This window comes from Siniperca chuatsi, linkage group LG23 (genome assembly GCF_020085105.1).
Source record: "Siniperca chuatsi isolate FFG_IHB_CAS linkage group LG23, ASM2008510v1, whole genome shotgun sequence".
NCBI classification, from domain to species: Eukaryota; Metazoa; Chordata; class Actinopteri; order Centrarchiformes; family Sinipercidae; genus Siniperca; species Siniperca chuatsi.
Window position 1 is genome coordinate 16,057,790 of NC_058064.1, and position 23,086 is coordinate 16,080,875.

The 23,086-nt window shown below is 44.3% G+C and overlaps 1 protein-coding gene across 10 annotated transcripts in view; it reads right to left on the reverse strand.

Annotated features, from left to right (window-relative positions):
- sox5 (SRY-box transcription factor 5) overlaps positions 1–23,086 on the reverse strand; it is a 198,913-nt gene that overhangs the window by 40,548 nt on the left and 135,279 nt on the right. For 8 of the 10 annotated variants that reach the window (XM_044186029.1, XM_044186021.1, XM_044186025.1 and 5 more), the window contains 3 exons: positions 8,794–8,880; positions 3,563–3,735; positions 1,674–1,742 (listed from right to left, as the gene is read on the reverse strand). In XM_044186029.1, the coding sequence (XP_044041964.1) occupies positions 1,674–1,742; positions 3,563–3,735; positions 8,794–8,880 (329 nt within the window). The remainder of the gene's footprint in view (positions 1–1,673; positions 1,743–3,562; positions 3,736–8,793; positions 8,881–23,086) is intronic. The other 2 variants (XM_044186026.1, XM_044186023.1) reach the window with 1 other exon arrangement.

Below are 23,086 nucleotides of genomic sequence, written 5' to 3' on the forward strand. Positions count from 1 at the left end.
GATATATGTGGATGTGCTTTGCGCTCCTGTGATGAGCCCCTGTTGATTGTGTCCTTCTCCTAACGAGGCTGCCTACAGCTGCCCCTGCTTGTGAGAAACTATTGTTGGGCCCGTTCAATGGAGAGACGCTTGTTTGGGAAAAGGTTGCAAAGTCATGGGAAAAGAGAGCTTTGTCTCGGCGGGGTCGTGAGGGAGTGAATCATGAGCGGACGTGTTTATAGCTTAACACACACAGCTGCGGCAAACACACACACACACACATGCACAGATGAAGAAATGGACGCTCGAGAATGCACAGAGAAATCCTCAGAAACAAACGCGTACTCTTTTTTTGTCAAAGGGACAAAACGCGAACAATTCAGAATTTAACTCGCACAAAGCAAATAAACACAGCTGCTTTACACAGAATCGTGGACACACATAGACACACGTCCCACACACATGCTATCACAAGGTCTCTTATCACACAGACTGTGTATGGCTAACCTCTCGGGCGAAAGGGAATGTGTGTGTGTGTGTGTGTGTGTGTGTGTGTGTTCCCTCTTGGACAGGGTGTCTCTTTATGATACAAAGCCCGGCTTTCTCAGCTCAAAATTCAGTGTCATCTGCTTTTACAAAGGCCTGGGCTATTCGTTCCAAGCCACCTGGACCAACATAGAAGCTCCAGTGTAGCACCCAAAAGGACAATACTTCCATTTTTAAGTGTTACATACATACTCACCCATTTTCTCTGGAGCTAAAGACACAGATTCACATTCAAAGGGACCTTTTCAGTTGACTTACGTCGCAGATTGTTGTTTTGTCTATATAAGGTTGTTCACTTCTGCCAACAATCTACGTGATTAGATTTGTTTAACATCTTGTTCTAAGTTTGCATTTCCTAGTATTTCCTGGTGAAGGGAATTCCCCTGTGGATATCAGTGTCGCTATCAGCTCTCATTAGAAGAAAAATGTGTGTTCTCTCAGAATGGCTAATAATGATGTCCGTTAGCTAGCTTGTGGTTGCCATGATAAACATTTTAGGGGGTATAATGTGACTTAATTCTAACACTTTATTGTCTCTAAGGTGAAACCATGGAAAAGATTAACCTATTGTCAGCTTTTCTGTTTTGAGCGTCTTCCTGACCCCTTCTTGGCTACTTCACTGGCTTAGTTGCCAGTCTGGATTTGTTCAACGTTGCTGTTGCTTGACCGAGCCAATCTACTGCTCTGTCTGTGAAAACACCTTCACAATCACTCAAAGACATAATGGAATAAACATCAAAAGAGTGAACTTCACTGCCAGTTTGACATGTGACTTTGATGTATATAATAAAGACTTAAAACGTATGTACTGTACTAACCAGCACCCTACTTCTGATTTTTCCAAGCAGACTGACCACTTTTAAGTGATTACACAGGTTGTGTGTGGGTGTTTCTGTGTGTGTGTTTGTGTGTTAGTGGAGGAGGGACTTTTATAAGTCAATGCTGATTCAGGCCCCAAATCCTGATGGGCTGAGCAAAGAAAAGCTGCAACAATCACAATCACAAAATTGCCTTTGTGGGCCATGCAAACACACATCAAGACACATTCACACAAACATGTACACTTGGAAAGATACATACACATGGCTACACATGTGGATGGACACACACACACACACACACACACACACATAACACACTGGCCTCACCTGGATTTGTTGCTGCAGGAGGTTGATTTTGTGTTGCTGCTGCAGAAGCTGCTGCTGTTGCCGGGCAATCTGAGGACAGAGCACACAACACATTATTAGAATGTATATGTAGTATGTGTGTGTCGGAGTGTGGGCGTGTGTGTGTGTGTGTGTGTGTGTGTTTTGATGTGTGCGCAGGTTCTGTGGGAGATGCAACACATCTGCAGGTCTCTGAGGCCCCAGTTGCACGACAGAGGGTCGATGCCCGGGTATGAAATATTAAAGAGCTCATCTCATCTGGACTCAGCTCATCTGGACTCAGCTCACAGCCAAATGGACAACAATGTCACACCGACACACTTACATGACATGAACACAAACTTTACTGGACGTACTGTATGTAGAGAATTCTGTTTATAGTCAGTTTATAGGGAAGGTGGTCGAGTCAAGTCTGTGAGTTTTTTCTTCGAGACAATCCCTGTGAAATGCGGGCTCATGAAATCTTTTCAACCTTGTTTGAACACATAAATACATGATAGTCAAGCCAAAATAGAGAAGTGTTGCACTTGCTGTGCATTAATCAAGTGTAGCAACTAAGTAAAGCCAGTGCCAATATGTAATTTTGATGAAACACATTAAATCATTTTGGTATTTCCAAGTCCATCAAGTATTTTCTTTTTTTCTATCTATTAGTTGTAATCAATTTGGACGTAATCAAATTTACACAAATGTAAATGTAATGTCATTTTACTCTGTTTTAAAGCTTGCCCTTCTTTTGCATTCATTCTTACTCATTCTGCATGAAAGCAACAATTTTAAGCCTAAGATGTAATTAACATCTGCACAGAATCTCTCCAGTGGCTCACAGAGAGGAATGGAAACACAAGAATACAGTATCCACATACAGTACAATTCACGGACAGTCAGACCAAAGGCACTGTAAGGCATTGTGTTTGTCACAGGTGATTTGTCCTTCAAGCTGTGTTTCTACGCGCGCGCGTGTGTGTGTGTGTGTGTGTCTGTTCTTCTCTTTGTAAACCCGAGCTTTCCAGAAGCTAAAAAGCACAACAAAGAGGGAAACCCTTCTCTATGCAAATACCTGGCAGACTCTTGCCTTGGAGCTTGGAGTGTGTATGTGTGTGTGTGTGTGCGTGCGTAAGTGTATGTCTCCGCTACATCCGCTCTAACACTAACTCTCAACCCTCAACTCATTCCTGTGCAATGTCCCTGTGTTCAAGCTGCCAAAGGCACATGTCTCTGGCTGTGTGAACACTATACACTATGAGATTTTGTGTGTGTGTGTGTGTGTGTGTGTGTGTGTGTGTGTGTGTGTGTGTGAGCAAGAGAGAGAGAGAGAGAGAGAGAGAGAGAGGGTGTAGAGGGAAGAAAAATCCTGTGTGATTTGTTGCTGTTCAACCACACCTTTGAGCCCACCTTCTGTTATAAACCCTAAAATCTGTGTGAGGATGTCTGATGACCATTTGTGATGTTTAAGTGTGTATGTGCATTTTTGTGTCTGCACATAGCAGTGTGTGTGCATATGACTTGTGACTCCAAATCAGTATCCAATCATGTGCCTTTGTTTACTGTTTACTGACCAGGCACATTTACAGGATTTTTTTGGTGGCATTAATGTGGGGGAGGGGAGATACATAATTTAAAAAACTTCAACCTATGATGTTTCTATTTTAAAATATGTTGGATTACCCAAAGAATCAAGATATCTACAGATGGGGAAAAGTCTTGTAAATTGCTGATCTGATTGGAAATAAGTCATATAACGATTTTTTTTTCTTTTTGTGAACTAAAGCCAGATTAAATGCCTTGTTAGGATGATTTTTTTTGCAGCATAGGCACATAGTACACAGCATTTCCAAATGAAGGCCTCCACATGCAGAGTGCTCCTGTACCTGGTCCTGCTGCTGCTTGGCCAGCTCCATCTGCTGCCTCTGCTTCTCCATCTGCGAGGCGGCCAGCTTCTTCTGCTCCTCGTGGGCCGCCAAGAGCTGCTCCCTCAGGCTGCTCAACTGGCCAATCATGCCCATGAGCTGACGTTCTTTCTCCGCCAGGCTGTCTGGGGTACCTACAGAGCAAGAAAGGGAGGGGGGAGAAGAAGGGTCAAAGGTGAGATGGCAGCAATTTGAAGAAAAGGGCAAGACTTGGTTGAGGTTATGCTACGAAGCTTCTTTCATCATTTAAAAGGAAGCTAATCTAGCTAATCTAAGATACAAGGACAATAGTGTTCATTAATGTACAGTATTTGTCAGCAATTACAACCTTTTCTATGAAGAAATATTTTATATTATTACACCTGTGTTTTACTTTATTGTCATTTATTATCTGTTTATACACCAGCCTGCTTACAACTACATTATAGTAGTAGTAGTATAGTAGTAGTATTGTAGTAGACAAGATCGGAAATGATACAAAATCTGATGTTGTGTTCCTCTTCTTTGTGACATTTTCATGGCTATCTGGAGGCCAGAAAGGATCGTGGGGGTGAGGTTAGAGGTCAGAGGCATGAAGGAGAGGAAGGGAGGAGGAAGGAACAACAAAGCAGTGTAAAGCTATCCATGGCTTGTTGGTCAACCTAATATATGACTGGTTAGGGGCTTTGGACGGTAGGAGGGGGCATGTCAACGGAAGGTGCGTTTGGCAAAGTACGTATGTGTGCTGCAGAGTTGTAAAACCAGATGTTGACTTATTTTCCTGGGCACAGAAAGCCAGTAGTGATTACCCACATCCATCACTACCTTTATTGCCTTACTGAAATAAAGAAATTAAATCTGGCTGAGGAAACGTTTGTACACAGGCAAAATGTGGCGGCAAAACAAATGTAAGATCTGAGCCAGATTCATATGTTTACCAAACACAATAAATCTTCAGCCAGGTTTGAAAATTTACATTTCTTGCTAAAACTTGAAGCAAAATCTAAATGTATTTGATTGGCATTGAATTATGGGTAAATCTGGAGATTGGTCTGTAGCTATCAAGCTGTATTTAGTGAATGTGTGTCTGTGAAAGAGAGAGGGAAAAAAGAGAGAAAGAGAGTGTGTCTGGTCTGTGTTTACCATGCAGTCAGCCAACCTCCTGCTCACATTTAGCATGGCCTGACCTTTGACCTCTCAGATCCTGACATACCAGCTCCATTACACACACACACACACACGCACACAATTACACATACACAAACACACTTTCACACAAGGCCTAAATCATTCAACAGGATGTAGTTAGAGAGGCACAATCAGTATGAGTGTCTGGTCATATGTACCAATGTTTCCCGACATGCCTTTGTTGTGTGTGTGTGTGTGTGTGTGTGTGTGTGTGTGTGTGTGTGTGTGTGCATGTGTGGAATAGCACAATCCCCCATTGTTCTTCAGCTGCTACCTTTAACAGGGCCACATTCCTGCGCCAGTCAAACCAGATGAGGAAGAGAGAAAGAGGGGGAAAGAGAGGGAAAGAGAGAGGAAAAGAAAGAGAAACACGGGGGATGAAAGGGGGAGTCAGAAGAAGGGATGGAGGGAGTGAAGGCGAAGAGCCACGGTCGCTGACCTGCCCTTTGACCGCTCGGGAAGGTGAGAGCCATCCATTTGTCCTCTCTGTTGGTAGCCGCCGCCTCACGCCTCACCCCACCCGCCTACCTCCACCCCTCTCCCTCCTCCTCCCTCACGTCCCCCCGCACTCCATCCATCCGCCAACAATGAACAATAAAGGCAACTGTCGGGAGCACTGGCCACTGGAAAAATAAACACGCCGCTGTCCTAACTCACAGACCCACCTTTGTAGAGCCAGAAATGTGTGTGTGTGCATGCTTGTGTGTGTGCGTGTGTATAGCCAAAGCAGACCAAGACAAGAAAGAGCCTTGTGTTAAAAACGTTAGCCTGTTCAAATGGGGGGTGAAGGGGTGGGGAGGAAGGGGGCAAGGGGGAGAAAAAAGGATAAGGGGGGTTGCAAAGGTGAAACGATGGATCAAAGGAGTCTTTCTTGTAGGGGGTTTGTGTTGGGGTTAACCCCCCCTTTACATACACACACACACACACACACACACCCATGCACATGCACAAAGGCAAACACAGTAAAATTGGGCACTTCTGTGCAGTGTGCACTTTGAGATGGAAAGACATTCCTTTAAGCAGCAGCCTGGATAGTTAGGTGTGTGAAAACGAAGACAACCGGTCTTTTTCTACAAGCTATTCTAAATCCCCCTCTCAGCTGTGGATCTTTCATCAGTAAACCAGAGCATTTGCAGAAGAAGATGATTCCAAGAAAACAACACGCTTCTTAACTGAGACGAGATTTAGAAAACTCTCCTACGAGGACATGAGCTGCCCTGTCTCTCCCTTCTCGTCCCCTCCCATTCAGACTTTCTGAATTTCTGTGGTCGCCCCATAAATCAGCTCGCGTTGGCTTGTTTCCTCAGCTGCTGCGAGGCGGGCAGGTGGATCGATAACTGGTTTCCTCCATCGCTTCACACACATTCCTCCTTAGGCAGATTGCTACGGCCTGTGCTTACCTACAAACCCGGCGAACCAACACCAACTCTTCCTTTTTGCTCACAAACACTCGTGCATGGCGTAATTAACCAATTTGTAACAATGTAATACTTGTCACCATGTTCGCTAATTAATGACCCCGGCTGCATTGATAACTCCCCCCGGTAAGGTGGGAGGAGCGGGGATGAGATGGCTGAGGAGGAAGGGAGGGAGGGAGGCAGAGGAAGAGCAAGGAGGAGCAAAGGGATAAGACACAGACATGATGGTGGAGGAGAGAAGAGGGTGAATGAATGATGTGAGAGTTAAGAGAGAAGAAGGGGAAGGAAACAAGCTACAAGGAGGTAGACAGACAAGCAGGAAGTATACTAAGAAGTATATTTACATAGACATGATAACTGTAAAGTGCCACTGAGCAAGGCAATTTACCGCCCAACTCTTCCTGAGGAGCTGCTCAGAGGGTTACAGCAGACTGTGTGTGTACTGCATGTGTTTTCTGCGGTTGTGAGTTTGATTGCTACCTTTGCCCTCTTAAATCCTACCAGATACACTGGTGGGAACATGTTTACAAACTCATGTTGTGCAGCCAAGCACAAGTTTCCAAAGATATCAGATATTCAGGGCAGAAGTTCGAGAAACTGTGTATAAAATGATGCAAAAGACATCCAGAATATTTCAATTTGATGGAATGGTGCAGCCATAAAGAATCTTGGGTCTTGGGTTCAAATAGTTCCTTCAGTGTAACATCATGAGCTTTAATGAAGTGCTGAAACACGCTGATACTGTATATAAAACTGTCGTACAGTGTATAAAAAAGAGTTTAAGAGTTTAATCTTTCCTGTCACTCTCTGCTATCTATCTGCAGATCTGATGTTAATGACACTCTACTGTGGGGATATTTATTTTTGTACTATGAGTTCCATACTTGTGTGTGTGTTTTGCTATGTGAACAGCATGGGGGGCCTTTTACCAATGTTGCTTCTCAATAAGGCAGACGGCGCGGGAGGCGGTGGCTCAAAATCACTTTGTTCCCTACAAAAAGCTCTTCAATGGAATTCGATGGGGGAAAAAAATGTCAAGGGATGCACTGACAAATGAGAACAACGTGCACACACACACCTACATGTACAAATTATCAACGCAAACTGCTGTACGAACACTTGACTTTCCATGTATTTCTGTCTTTTGTCTCCACAATCATAGGACCAACGTACAAGTTAACACTCACAGACACACATTGTTATGTAAGCCCTGTCTGAGACACAAATACATGCACTTTCACTGCACACACACACACACACACACGCATGCACGCATAATACTCCTGATATTTCTCCCCAGCTGTTGGTGTGTGGTGTGCCAAGCGGGACGCCCCTACACAGAAATGTCAGCGCGGCAGGGAGCTGGGAAAAGGGGGTTTGATCAATGGAGCCCCCCTCTCGACGGCCACGCAGCTCTGCAAAGGCTCTTTGATTACATATTGCTTTGCCTCCTAATGAAGCTCAATTACTGGAGTAGAACGACGGCTTTGCCCTGGAGTTACAGGGAATAATAGCCAGACTTTTCCACCTCTTTTTCCCCCTCACTTTCTCTTTCTCTCTGGCTGATTCTTGCTCCTGCATATTCACAGCGCAGCTCTCTCGTCTCCTTTTTGTTTCACTTCCTGCCCCCTGTCCTGCTCTGTCTGCCTCGCTCTCGGATGTTAAGAAGGGTTGGTGTGGATAAAATGGGTGATTAACTGAGATTAACACAGAGCTGATGGACTAGCAGAGACATCATTGACTTCTTGACATGTTGGTCAAACACGAGACGAAACGGCCAGTTGGATCAGTTCAGTGCATTTGAGTTCAGTTCAACTGAATTCAGTCAATTTCAGTTCAATTTAACCTTGAACCCAGGCTGCTTTTGATTCTACTCCCTTTACTTACAGGCTTATGGTCTGGTCATTACATGTCTTACTTAGGCATGCCATTTCTTATTTTCAGAATAAGTTGGGCTGCTCAGAAATGCCGTCAACTGGCATGTGAGTGGTTGTATACATGATCTAGAACAGCAAGTATGAAATAAACGTTTAATGAAAATTGTTTATTAAGATATATATATATATATATATATATATATATATATATATATATTATTAGATACAGAGTTAGTGTTCCACGGATATAACAACAATGTTGATGGGACATTCTGAGACTTGTGTCGAATAATGTACCTAGTGTAAAACAAAAAAGATAATTTTTATGGATTTCTGCCACTCCTGTTGATTTTAAATTAATATGTTTTTTTTTTTTGCTTATTTCTATTTAAATTAATATGTTTTGTGTTTTTGCTACTGGTTTCCCCATCATGCTTGATGTAAATTATATTTTTTTAGCCTACTTTATATCTATTTCTATTTTGGTGAATCTGCACCATGAAAAGTCATGTTGCATTAGTTGCTAGAAGTTTGTCTGCACTGTAACCATGGATACAGAAAACAACCACATTGGCAAATCTTAAGTCTTTTTTAAAGGTTTCTATATATCTATGGATGTTTTTTTTCTTCAGTGGACATCGGAGGAGCATCAATCAAGTTCAAGGGGGTTAATTAAATTCCTTCACAGCTAGTTTAAGTTTAGTTCTGTCATTATTTAGTAGTACCATACCTTTAATTTCTCCGATGTGCCCTGAGCCCATGGCCAAAAGTTTATCCTTCCAGTCCTTTGACAACAGCCTCTCAATGCTGGGGGCCTCTGTTTGGGGTGGGGGTGGGGGCAGAGGAAAGAGAGAGAGAGGGATTCAGTTGGCTGGCCAACATGACAATAAAGCTCATTTAAAGTCCATTTGCTGTAATAAAGGCAGCGGCAGCTCAGCCTAATGGTCGCATCAGCAGGAGAGAGAGGGAGAGAGAGGGAGAGAGAGAAAGGTGGCAAGAGAGAAGCTGATAATCGAAAGAGAGGAAATCTGAAGAACAAAAACAAGTGAGCAAAAGGGAAAGAGCGAGAGAGGCAACGCAAGATAAAGAGAGAGACAAGTGGAGGAGAGAGGGAGAGAAAGAGAGAGGCTTTTTCCCTCTCACCTGCTGCTAGAGAATCATTAGCGCTGTGGGCCCTGAGACAAAGAGGGCCTTAATGCACCCGCCACAATGGACACATTATCAGCTAGCGCTTTGTTTTCAACACACACTCCACAGACCCTTACGCACACAAACCCCTGCACAAACACACACATCTGCGCACACACCCGCAGAATCACTAATTACAATCCTAACTATGGTCACACTCACACATGGCTGTACACATATGTGCACACACACACACACACACACGCACACACAGTGGGGGAAATAGAAATGTCACACAGAGAAACCGAAATGTGTGCACATATATGCGCTAATAACAATGCATGTACACATGCAGACATGCTGCCATCAATCCAGTCACCCTGTTGACTATTATTGACATGAACAAAGGGAAATGGGGGAAATGTTCTGACAAAGGAAGACTGAAAGTGTGAAGCAAGAGGGAGAGAGAGAGAGAGAGAGAGAGACTCTATTTACTGGGAGCCATCTGCACTTAGGATGCGAGGCCTTGCTAAGGAAAGAGGTTTTACACTTTGAGTTGGGAGATTAACCCTATCAGCCAACGCAAACACACATACTTGAATGCACAAACACCCGCAAAACACACAGACATGCACAACACATACACTTGAATGAGCTCATATATGTATTGCTGCACACACGTATACACACCGGCAACTGCTGATGGCAGGCGAAAAGTTTGTTGGTGCCCAGATTATTTTTTTTCCATAATGACGAGACTGATTTAAGAAAAGAAAAGTCTTAATCTTACTGGTATGAGACAGCTTGCCTGCACACACACACACACACACACGCTATGACACAAACACTAATGCTTTCCACAGAGAGAGAGAGAGAGAGAGAGAGAGAGAGAGAGAGTCCGGTGTGTTGAGCTGAACAGCTTAGCGCTTTTTCTCCACCAAGTGAGACATGAACGCACACACACAGCCGCCACACACAACAACAAATCAAAGTACTTTTACTCATCATCCAAAACACAAAAAGCTAAACTTCTTTCTTTCCTCTTCATTCCCTCTATTTTTCCTGGCCGTGATGGAGTGGGGAGTTGAGGATGACAAACCACCTGGAGATTCTCAGGATTTAAAATGACACACGATCACACAAAAACAAGGGCGCACGCGAGAGTCGAGACACCCAAGCTCTGCTCAGACACACACAAAGCACTGAAGCGTGCCCTACATACTGTACCTCAGTTTGTGTGTGTGTGTATATGCGCCTACAGCCTCCCCAGAGGCCTGAATCAGGTCCTTTCCTCTGGCTTCAAGACTAGAGCATTCAAGCTCTGTTGATTACAATGGGCACACATTCGTAAACACACACACACACACACACACACACACAGTGAAAGATCAATGCTGAACTTTAAGGCAGTCCTCCGCTCACTCTTTCTATTCCTCATCCCTCTGTCTTGCCTTTTCAAATCCCTCCACCGTCCTTGGACTGGACCTGTCCGACGCTGCCACTCAGCCAGTTAGTCAGCAACCGGGTTTCAGCGCTGCGTCCCTGATGTGCCCTAGTGCTTTCTGTCAGAAACCACCTCAACCTTGAGGGAATAGGTTAGCAGTGGGATGAAGGTAGGAGGAGGAGCAGGACGGAGATAGACGGAGAATTTGTTGCAAAAACAGGGGAGGAGGGAAAGAAACACGCGTAGAGAGGAAGAAGGAGTAGAAGAAAGAGTGTGCTCCTGTGTTTTTCCCCCCATGACAGCTGTCTCACCATCACCCCAACAGGTGCTATTAGCCCCTGGCGCTCCCCCTCTCTCCCTCTTTCTCTCTGTCTCTCACTCTCATCTCTCCCTCCAGCCCCCTCTCCCTCAACAATGACAGAGGCTTTTAAGCCAAAGAGCTTTGACAAGTGAGAGGGAACGACAAATGGCAGTGTCGCCTGTTCTCTTTCCATTGCACTCCCTCTCTGTCTCCATCTCCTAGTTATTATTTTTATTTATTAACAGGGCTGCAGTTATTGTCCCCAGTGACAGGCCGGGGCCACTTTAACTATTAATAAAAGCCAAGAGGCTCTTTCATTGTGCTGCGGATGGCAAAATGGGAGGAAATGGGAAGGAGAGGAGAGGAGAGGAGAGGAGAGGAGAGGAGAGGAGAGGAGAGGAGAGGAGAGGAAAGAAAAGAGGAGAGGAGAGGAGAGGAAAGAAAAGAGGAGAGAAGAGAAGAGAAGAGTTGCTGTAGCTTTTAGTGAGACGTTGATTGATGTGGTGAACACTATGAGAAATGAACCCACACTGTCACCCTTGATAAACTACAAACACACACACACACACACACACACACTCCTCCACTCCACACCAACACATGCAGACACACACACAAAAATATGTGTTTGGACATCCTGAAACCGTGACCTCAGAGAAATGTCCTACTCTCTCTCATGCATTAGCTTCTCATCATGGTTGTTTGGGCATTAGTTGGTGCATTAGAATATTTCCAACTGCCAAGTGCATTTAATTGTTTCCATCTTTATATAAGAATGTGAAATATGGCCACCACTCCCTGACACTGCACAACAATAACAACTTGTCTGATGCAAATCAATTCTTGAAAGACTCTTTCCGTTTCTTTCACATTCGAGGATTTATTTGCTTCAGCCAAGCAGATGGAAATGCACATGATTTGATGTTCTGCAATATTTCAAGAGTTGTTGTTTTTTTTTACAAAATTTACTTGACAGTTGGACAGAAACATAGCAAGCACTACTACTGCTAATTAAGGCCAAAAATCACATAATAAAGGAGGACAGCACAACCCTTTCCATTAAAATCAGAGAAGCTACTCTGGTTCTTCTGACGTATTGGACGTGTGTGTATGTGCATGCGTGTGTTTGTGTGTCTTCTGTGAGGTAAGTGGGTGAAGTTTGATGCCCACGCAGGGGTGTGGGCCACATATTTGAAGGGTGGGGTGTTGGGAGCTGAGGAGGATACCGGCCTCCCCCTTGACAAAAATGAATGGGTGAGGAAATGAACAGAAGAAGGGGAGTTAGGAAGTGTAAGTGTAAGTCGCACAGGGCAGTTAAGTTGTGTGTGTTCATGTTAACCCCTTGAAATGCAGTTTTCCTCGGTTTTGACCGTGCGTGCGGTACGTTCGACTGTGAATCCTGCTGTATTATTTTCATGTAAAAGCACATTAATTCATCTGAGGGTGACGTTCCCATTCCGATCCCGCACGGCTGAGAGGGATTCTGGGAAAAGCAGAGGGGGGAAAACGCTGACAATAACTCTGGAATCGTCGGCTATTATCTTGGCTCATTGGCTCAAACGGAGTCAAGCTGCTGCCCCGCAGCCGAGCCAAAACAACCCCGTCCACCTGCCGAGAGAGGGAGAGAGAAACAGTGTGCGCGTGTGTGTGTTTGTGCGTGTGTGTTAGAGCAAGCCCCCATTCGGCTTTTGGATCCACAGTGAGCTTTTGGTTCAGAAGCTGCTGGAGAGAGAAGGAAAGAGAGAGAGATGGGAGGAGACTCAACTTGAGTCCAGCTCGCTCCGACCAACCTCACAAACAATACCATCTCTCTCTCTCACTTTCTATTTTTCACTCAGACGTTTTGCCCTGAGTCACCACAAGCGGCCAGCTCTATTTTTCCTATTATCTCATATTTGTGAAGCCTGGAGACCTTTAGAGGAAAAGGGAGGGAGGGATGGTGAGGAGGAGGATGTGGAGGAGGAGGGGTGTTTGTGGAAAGAGAGAGAGAGAGAGAAAGAGAGGGGAGGAAAAGAGAGAGAGAGAGCCTGGGCCCTCGGGTGCACAACAAAGGGACCTCTGTGCCAGCGCCAGGCCCAGCCGGGCTCAGAGGAGGGTGGAGGATGAAGGAGGAGAACGAAGACAAGGAGGAGGAGGAGGAGGGCCCACAGGAAAGGGCCCTGGCTTGGGACCCGTGGCCGGCCCTTATATCCCGAAAAACAGTCTCCACATTGACTTGGGCCTTGGCAGCCATGGGAGGCTCTAGCTACTCCCCCCTTCCTTCTCCGTTCTCCTCCTCCACCCTCCTCCCTCCTAAACTGAGCAGGGGTCAGCACTGAATAAGTAATTATACAAGCACTGGTGGAGTTTGTCTAAGACTGCCACCCTGAACACTGAAGTACTGCGATGGAAGGAAGAAGTAAGAGAGAGACACAGAGAGAGAGCAAGGAGAGATGTGTGCTAACTTCTGTGGTGAAAACATATTCGCTGGCGGCCATGACAGAAAGAGTGTGTTTACATGTGATCTAAAGATTAGATTATTAAGGTAAATCACTGCAGATGTCAAGCATAACAGACCTGGATTACTAATAATTATTTGAATTATTCACTTTAATAGGAATTGTTTCATGGTAAACAATGACGTCGGCGCATGTTATTCTGAACCTCATAAATGCACTAGTCAGACATTTTCCTCTTAATTTGGGTTATACACAGTAATAGAAAGAAAAATTGGTTAGAGGCTGCAAACACACCTGCACATAGACTCACCCAAGCTGTGCTAAACTATGCTATACAAATGACCCGTCTTAATAACCTAATATGGCAGCGTTCACTGTTGTAATGAATACTTAAAACTATCAAGGTGTTTCATTAAGAAAAAAGGCAAAAAGGGAAAAAGGAGTGTAACTTCTTAAATAATATGAGGTAACTTCAGTCTTTCAGTAGTAAAATGTTATAACTTTAACAGACTGCATCTTCTACATTATTGAGATGTTCAAAGAAACTTCAGAAAAGCAGAATTTGGAATACAACTCCTCACTTATTTACACACTCTTGATACTGCAGCTTTTGCTTTTCAGTCTGGCTATTCCCCTCGCACTGATGGCACCAACATACTCCATTACGAAATGATGATGTTGATATTTTGATGATCAATTCATGTCTGGTTGAGCTGGGCCATGTGTCTGGACACATTTTCATCGATTCCTTCTAAAGACGGTCCAATCGTTCCAAAGCGAAGGGGAACGTGCCAAGATTATGGGCAGTCTCTTGTCAAAAAAACAGGGGCACTATACAGCGGCCTGAGAGAGGAGAAAGAGATAGAGAAGGAGATGTATCAAAAAGCTTTTTGTCCAAGCCCACCTCGCACCACCACCTCCGCAAGGTTAGCCGCTAACAGTACCAATTACTGGCTTGTTGTTGGGGAGAACAGTGCTTGGCAACAGTTGCCGCGGTGGCCGGGCCTCTGTGTAAACACTAAAATCCCTCTCCTCCTCCTCATCTCCCTCCTCCTCCTTACTTTCTAACCCCCTCCCAGTGCTCCCTGTCTCCCACTGACGCAGAGGATCGCGGCGAGAAAGAGACAGAGAACGTGTGTGTAGATATATATGTGTGTGTGTTAGACTCAGTCCCTGGTTGGTCTCAATGTCCGTAGTGACTTATAATTCAGAAGCTGCTCCAACTTCAGTTATTAATAAACACCCAGACCACTAGGCAGGCTAGGGGGACACTTTCACGCACACACACACACACACTGAAAGCATTTGGCACACACACACACACCGAGTTACATGACATCAACTTCTGATAGTTAAGAGACTGTTATTCACCTTGCAAAGTAAGTTAAGTTTTTGGGTGAAGCAACAAGGGACATATGGTCCTCTCCTAAAGTACTGTGACAATCACAGACGCGTCTCTAAACACATTTCGGGGCGACACACCTGTTAACGGAAAATCGCAGACACGCACACGATATCACTTGCCAAAACACCTAAAGACTAACTGGGGAGGGGGCTTTATTTTTGTCTGTTTAAGACAAAAATGACTTTTTTTCCTCTCATGTAAATGTGAGGCCACTGTGCTCAAAAAGTATAAAAAGAAGGAATTTAACTCACACAAAACAACAGATGCAGTGGGATCCTTTTTTCAAATTCTAATATTAGGGATTGAATGGATGTATAGCAACATGTTTCCATTAAATGTGACGTTTTAAGAATAGGCCACAGCACATAAAGCGAAAATTTACAAGGGTGTCAGTCAACAATTTAATAAATTGAAAATCCATTTATCTGAATACAGAGTTCTGCCCTTCACTCCACTGCCTTTCCCTAACAGATGGTGTTGTGGGTGCTTATGTCCAATTTGATTTGAACCAAACCCTCAGCCAATTTTTACACTGGCATGAAATCTCAGCGAGCCAGATCCACACACTGGCAGTCAGAAATAGCAGCGGAGAGGGCGCGACATTGTGAAAGAACGATGAAGGGCAAAATCTGGAGCGACATTCGAGAAAGTCGCAGAAAAACTTTCCTTGTTGTTTCATTTCGCTTGTGTGCTGTGTTTTTTTTTTCCTTCTTCTCTCCCCTCCTCTGCATGTTGTTTTTGTGCCGAGCCGGAGAAATTAGCGATGCTATCTTAATGCTGTGTTTTTGCGGGAGACAGAGAAACGTTCCTTTCACACACACAGACACACACACACACACACACACACCCCCACCCACCATTTTCCCAATTGCCTCTGTGACCTCCATTATCATTAAATGGTGTTTGATAGCATCTAGACATTTGAATCCGCTGCGGACTAATTCAGCTCGGCCCCTGATAGCCGCTGCCACTGCACCTTATTAGGGACAAGCTATGGGACCGAACACAGATCCCATTTTCATTTTACTGCTTCATACTTTACAGGCTGAAGAGACCAAGTGTCAACTGTGGTACTGATAACCACCACATACTGCCTGCTAATTGCCTGGTTAACAAACAGAGTCTCATGAGAGACTTTTGAATAGATAATAGAGGTTCACATGCAACAATGGGTCATGCTGTATTCACTGAGGAGCCTTTGAAAAGATGCTCTGACAAGTATATTGTATCCTGGTGCTGCTGTCAGGTGTAAACCTTGTATCTCCTGAATGTAACCTTTTCAAAAAGTAAGAAAAGCACCTTTTTACTGTTTAGCTAGCGTCAGTGCCTGTTTTACACGATCCGATATGTTTTGAGACTCTTTCATAAGCCCAAGGTCAAAACATTTTCTCAACCAATATAGATTCATGATGTAGTCTATCAACTAAACCATGAAAATCACTTAAATTTAGTTTTCATCAACAATTTCTAAGTTACTCGCAGATCCAAATGTAATTTATAGACTCTTGAAATCTTAGGTTTCATGGAAAAATCTGATTTATATCAATGACCGGTGAATCACCCCCAAAAAAATCTGCCTTCTCAACCTGATGTCAGCGTGAGGAGAGGGTTAAATAGTCAGGGCCCGGCACTCTTTTAATGCATGCACATCTCTCCTTGTCAAAAGCATCCTGTTGAAGTAGGCCAAGGCATGTGTATCGGTGTGTAACTGTGTGTGTATGTGTGTTGTACACAGCGGCTCAGGCTGCTGTAATGGAAAATGACACTTGCAATCTGTCTCGTGGCAATAACCCCTCTTCAGTGCTCTTGTCTCCACTCCACACACACATGCACGTGCACATGCGCGCACTCAATGTCTCTGTCACTGCAGCAGCCCCCAGGCCGTCCTTGTCACTGCACAGCTTTATTGCATCACTTTAACGTGACAACAAAAGAAGACATTGTGCATTGGGCCTGCCGTGTATAGGAGGGGAACGGACCCACGCATTAACTACGCGAGACACAGACGGAGAGCACACACACACACACACACAGTGCAGAGTGCAGCGTTTTCTCTTGTGAGTCGTGACATTTTTCGTCTGCCTGTCAAAGCAATGACAAAGAGACAGACAGAACAGCAAGACACTCCTGACACACTAATGTTGCTTTGCATGCTGGAAGCCTATTCAAACAGGGCTGAGCTGTGACTTTAACCTCCCCTGCGCTTGTGAGTGTGTGTGTGTTTATGTGTGTTTGTGCATGTGAGACTGATGGGTAAAGACTGTTATTTCTGATGCTATCATAGTTTTGGCCCTGTATTCGCTGTTTGATTGACAGTTGGCTTGGCTTTAGAGTGGCTTTGCTTTGCCGGACGGCGGAGGCGGGACCCGCCTATTCCAGTTAACGCGGATGCTGTTGACAAGCACAAACAGACGCACACAGTTCTGCCTCTGTTAATGCGTCTGTTTGAGTCTTGATATCCGTCTCTATCTCTTTTTGTCTTTCTTCTCTATGTGTGAATGTTTGTTCCATCTGTGCGTCGATCGGCCTGAGACAGAGCACGTTGTAAAGTCTTAAGAATAGCCCACATTGTCCTGTGTGCTGCTCAAAGATAGGGCGACAGACATGTGAGAACCATTAGACCAATGGCAACAACAGTCCAAATAGCATTGGAATGCTCTGCTGACAAGCATGTGTGTGTTTGTATGTGTGTGTGTGCGCGCCTGCAATTGTTTGTGTGCCTGACCTGTTGGAGCCTTACGAGTCACTGTGCTCCAATTATTCGCTCACGTCGACGTCTCTCCCTCTAAATCTTTTCCTACTCCCCTATTTTCCTGGAAAGATCACATCGTTTTTAGGCGCAGACAAAAAGTTTGATTGGTTGATGAGATCTGCCTCGTCAATAACGGCTGCTGCTGCTGGTTAGGTCACATTTAGATCACTTAGCCATCTGTGGCCAACAAATAGGAAGGGTAGAACTCACACAAATTAAATGACAACACCAGAGTTGGTGAAAGAAAATACTGTAGTGACAGTGAATTGATAATTTTGCTCTTAAATTTCACTTTTTTAAAAATATATACATGAGAAAAAAATACACTTGACTGGATAAAAGCTGAACCACTATTTGATAAAAATTGGCTTGAAGGGGTACTCCACCCATTTTACACATGAAGCTCAGTTTACGTGTCACGAGGAGTACTACACAGCCTGTGAAAACAGTTGTATAATGTCTTCTGTGGCTCTGGAGGAAGCTTTCCAAAGTTTGAAAAAATAACCCTGATGATGTCACGGTGATGTCATCTCAGCCCAGGCTTGAGACTCAAAACGAGACAGAGTGGGGTTTGAAAGAAGTGTGCATTTGGGTCGACAGGGAGGGTCTAATGAAAGATGCTATTGAGATGCATCATGGGAAATATAGGATCAAGTGTTTTTTATTCTGGGGACTAAAAGTCAACATATCTTGGCCGCCTACAGATTCAAGATCAATATGGCTTTAACTTCCTGGAGAGGTAGGTGCCAACTGGAGTTCAAAACAGCTCAAAAGTGCAGTCAGCACATTTAAATTTGATATATTCTAAGTCTAAATTTGATTAGCATATCAACCAAAACACTAATTTAAAGATAAATGCTCACGCCATTGGAAATATTTATAGTATACAGTAAGTAATGAATGATTAGGATGATTACCAAATCAAGCTTGGCTTTTCTATTAACATATTATGTTTTTTTATTAAATCAATCCTGTGTTGATCTGATCATTCATAGCTTTATTAGAACAAGTTAACTGTGTAAATTAAGTTACACTTATATTGACTTTATTAATAAATACCATATGATTTTAGATTTCAACTCCTCTCACACACAGTACCGTGCATCTGTACTTCTTTTCTTCCTGAACATTCCTGTCGGTCTTTGACCCTCTCTTCCTCCTCCCCCCACCATTCCTCCGACAAGACATCCATGACTCTTTGAGTGGGCTAATTGTCCTAACAATGTTTGGCTCAGAAGCGACTGGAGACTACAGTGGGGTATGATAACCTTGGCTATAACCTCGTTAGCGTAATTAAACAAACCAACAAAACGGACGAGGAGGGTGTGATCTACAGTGAACTGGGGCAAAATCCAGTTTGGTTAGTGGGCTGGAAATCTTGCATTCGCCTGTGTTTTCACATAGTAAACTGATACCGGGGGCAGGGAGATCTAGACAGAGGGCTCAATGTTAGAGAGTGTGTTGGGTGTGTGTGCTTTTGGGAGTGAGACTGTGTCAGACAAACCGACATGACCTAATAAACAAGTGTCCAGTGTCTTAGTGTGGATGGCTCCTTGAACCAGCATCACAAGACTGTCTAGTGTGAAGCTTGCAAACAAACATGAGTACATGAGTTAAATTTGAAAGAGAGAGAGAGAAGTGTGTTAGAGAGAAAGAGAGAGAGAGAGAGAGAGAGAGAGAGAGAGAGAGAGAGAGAGAGAGGAAGACAGACACCAAGAGGGAGAGAGATAAAGATAGATAAAAATCTGCCAGAAGGAAAAGATGGATTGTGGAATGTTTCCCCTGATACTCTATGAATGTGTTTGTGTATAAAATGGACCCAGATACCAGCAGCACCACTCCGAAGCCCACTACCCGCCATCTGACACAAACACACACACACACACACACACACACACACACACACAGACAGACAGACAGGAGGCTTTATCTCCACCCACATCTAAAGGAGCCTCAAATAGCGCTGTTACACACCACTTACACACTGCTGATCATTGATATTCATAGTTAATCATCATTTTACTCACAAATTTCAACAATAAGGATTCACATTCTAAATTTAAGCAATCGTCGGGCGGAAAAGGCCTGTGAGCGTAGGAAGGGAGTCTCTGCCAAAAATATGGTGACGCATGCAGACACACAAACACACACACAGATGTATAAGGTGAAGGTTTTATGGTAACACTTTAAAATGAAGCAGGGAGGGACGAGGAATGTAAGAAACTCCTAATAGGTATGTTATGTACATTTGTGTCTGCGCTGACTACAGACAGGGCACGATGGAGGTTTTGGAGAATAGAAAGGAACAAGTGAGTGTGAGCAGGGTAAGGAGGAGTAGGGGGAGGGAGGGTGAAGGTGGAGAGGTAGAAATCATGTGTTGCCTTGGGAATGGAGAGTTTCTCCAACAGTAAACACAGTTACAGACCAAGCTAATATAAACAAGCCTTATTGGAGGTTTACTCACTGAATACAGAAGCAAATCCATCATTGTCTATTACGGAAAATGTGTTGTGATAAGATTCTATGAATAAAAACCTGAGGAAATGTAATACGTATTAGTTTTGTATTATAATTCTGTATTTCAGGTCTTTACTTCATTGAGAGATTTAGCTGATGAAATATGAATTTTTGGCAAATAAGGCTGTGAATGAATTTGTGGTTCAAGAAGCTCATTATCCATGTAAGGGTAAAAAGGCAAGTTCACGTATTTCACAGTTAAGTTCAGGTAGGCACCACAGCAAATGCATTAAATATTTAGTTTTAAAACATGTCAAAGTTGGTACATTCATCAAATGTCAAAGATTTTGAGCCTTGGTTCGGGATCTATGAATAGTGATTTCCACAATGTTTCACAAATTTCGTTAAAAAGGTATTTAGTGAATGAATCTGTCCTCACATGCAACATAATTATAATTTTGAACCCTGACTGATAAACAAAACCAAAATTCATCTAATTTAAAAATGGGAAAATGGCTGAGTGGAGTCTCTCCACTTCAAGTGCTGCAAAAGTCACTAACTGGTAGAATTTTAGCAATCATTTAGTGAGGGAATCAAGCCAAGATTAAAGGAGTACTCAAGCAATTTAATACTGTACTTCCATAAAGAAACATCAAAATCAAGCAGGAGAGACTGAGATATCCTGACATTAAGTCCCCAGTATAGGTCGAGATCCAAAAACAATGGATCCTACCTTCCCATGATGCAGCTCAATAGTGTCTTTCATTAGAACTTTCCTGCCTGTTAAATGTCCTCATTGCTCCCATTTTATAATTTAGGTTTTACTGTCAAATATTTGAAGTCTACCTCAAGATAACCCTGGTGACATCATCAGGGTAATTTTCTTTGACTTTAGAAAGCTCCTCCAGAGCCACAGAAGACATTATACAACTGTATTCACAGGCTGAGTAGTGGTCTCCATGACAAGTAAACTGACCTATATATGTAAAATCGGTGGAGTGCCCCTTGAAACTTTCAACTTATTTAAACTATTTCAAAAACATCTCCACGATTCTAAAGTCTTGTCATCTTTGAAAAAACTAAAAATACTTAATTCCTACAAGTAGGCCCCTTTAAATAATGGACTGTAGTTGTATAAGTGAGTCTATGACAACTCTGACTATGTTTTAATAATCACCGCAGTATCATGTCATAATGTCCCTTTTATAGCCACTGACTGCGATGTTTTGGAAAGACTACAGAAACACACACCTGGGTTACAGACAAGACTGGCGTACAGCAGCTGATTTGCTTTGTCGGTATTACAATGAGCCAAGAGGCCCTGTGTTTGTGTGTCTGTACATGTGCATGTCACCCTGTGTGTGCACGCTTTCATCTGAGTGTGCGTATGTTTGGATGTTTGAATATGTGTGTGTGTGTTAGTGTGTGTGTGTGTGTAGGTGACAGCTCCAGCCCCAAACTGACTGGCATCTGGCGGTGGCAGTTGTTTTAACAGCTGAGCTGACAGCATTAATCCGAACGCACCCAAATCAAAAGGAGACAACACCTGTTCACTGTTCCTGAGCCCAGCCGAGTAAGAGACGAGGGAGGGAGGAGGGGAGGAAGGAGGGAGAGAAAGACGGAGAGCAAAGTATGAATGGAGGCAGGGAGTGAAAGAGATGGAGGGGGAGTGATTAGAAACAGGTGGAGAGAGTGACAGGGACAAAGGGAGGTAGAAGGAGAAGGATGGAGGGAAGGTGGCAGAGAAGAGAAATAGAAGAGAGAATAGGACAAGGATGGAAAGCAAGGGATAAGAGGGAGAAAAGAGAGAGAAGAGGGAAGGATGAGGTAGGAGAAAAGGAGGGAGGGTGAGAGCGGGCACGCTGCCAGGCAACACACACACGGCACTCTTTCCCCTGAGCGAAGCGGAAAGGGGCAGTGGGCCAAACGAGGAGGGAGGGGTGAAAATAGAAGGGAGGGAGGGGAGAGGTGAATGGATGGATAGAGGGATCCCACAGGGAGAGAGAGAGAAGGACGGCTGGAGAGAGGAGGGATGGGGGGGGGGCAGGCAGGCAGACAGAGACGTAGAGCAGCGATATATCCAGAGGAGCATCAGAGTTCCGACATGAGTGGCTGGTAATGGCCGCTCTGCTAGCCAAGCTGCAGCGAAGGAAAAGAATGCAGCAGGAGTGAAGGGGTGGGGGGTGGAGAGGGGCTGCTGGAGATGCTTGTCTCCCAACATCTGGCTCAAATAAGGCCCACGCCGCGCTGTGGGCTCGGGGTCGCGACCCCTGAGGCTGACAACACAGACACTACCACTTCATCTGCAGGACCCGCCCTCTGACCAGCAAGCCAGAGGTTAATTAATATAGACCCTGTGGCTTCAAAGACTGACACAGTGACTGGCTGACGGACCGGCTGAGTGACTGGCTCTCCGGCTGACTGAATGGAGGTTAGAGTAGCTACAAGACGGAGTAGCTGAGTGGCTGACTTCTTGGCAAGCGGGATGATGCACTTCAGGACCGGCTTCCTTGCTAGCTGACATATTGAAAGACGAGCGACTGAGTAACTAGCTGACTGGCTTGTTGCTCTCTGAATGACTGAAGTGCTAAAGCTACACAACAGTATGCACACCACCTTGATATCTGTCACGTAAGAGGGAGCGGAAACAGTGAGGGTGGCCTGTGGGTGGTGATTACGTGGATTGTTGGCATGTGTCCACTCGCTATCCCTGATGCATCATGGGTAGCTGTGGCTCCTCCGTCAGGTCACACAGGCTGGTGTGTTCGTCATCATGAGTGGGGTGACGTACTGTATATGCGTGCTTTTACTGCCGCGTGTGCAGACAACCTAACAAGAGCTATGCAGTGATAAACGCCAATCCCACGCCTCCACTCCTTTACATCCATATCAGCCCTTAAATCCTGCGCTGGACGCTACTGACATGGGCAACAGGGGACTACAGCTCTGATGCTTTCACATGTGTGTTGGAACTGAGATGCTGAATTGTGCTAAGCAGATTGTGCTACTTTGTACACAAGCCTACATGGATTATACAGCGGACACTGGGGCGTAGCCTCTGTAACACATATATGTTAACATGCAGTATGTGGCATTTA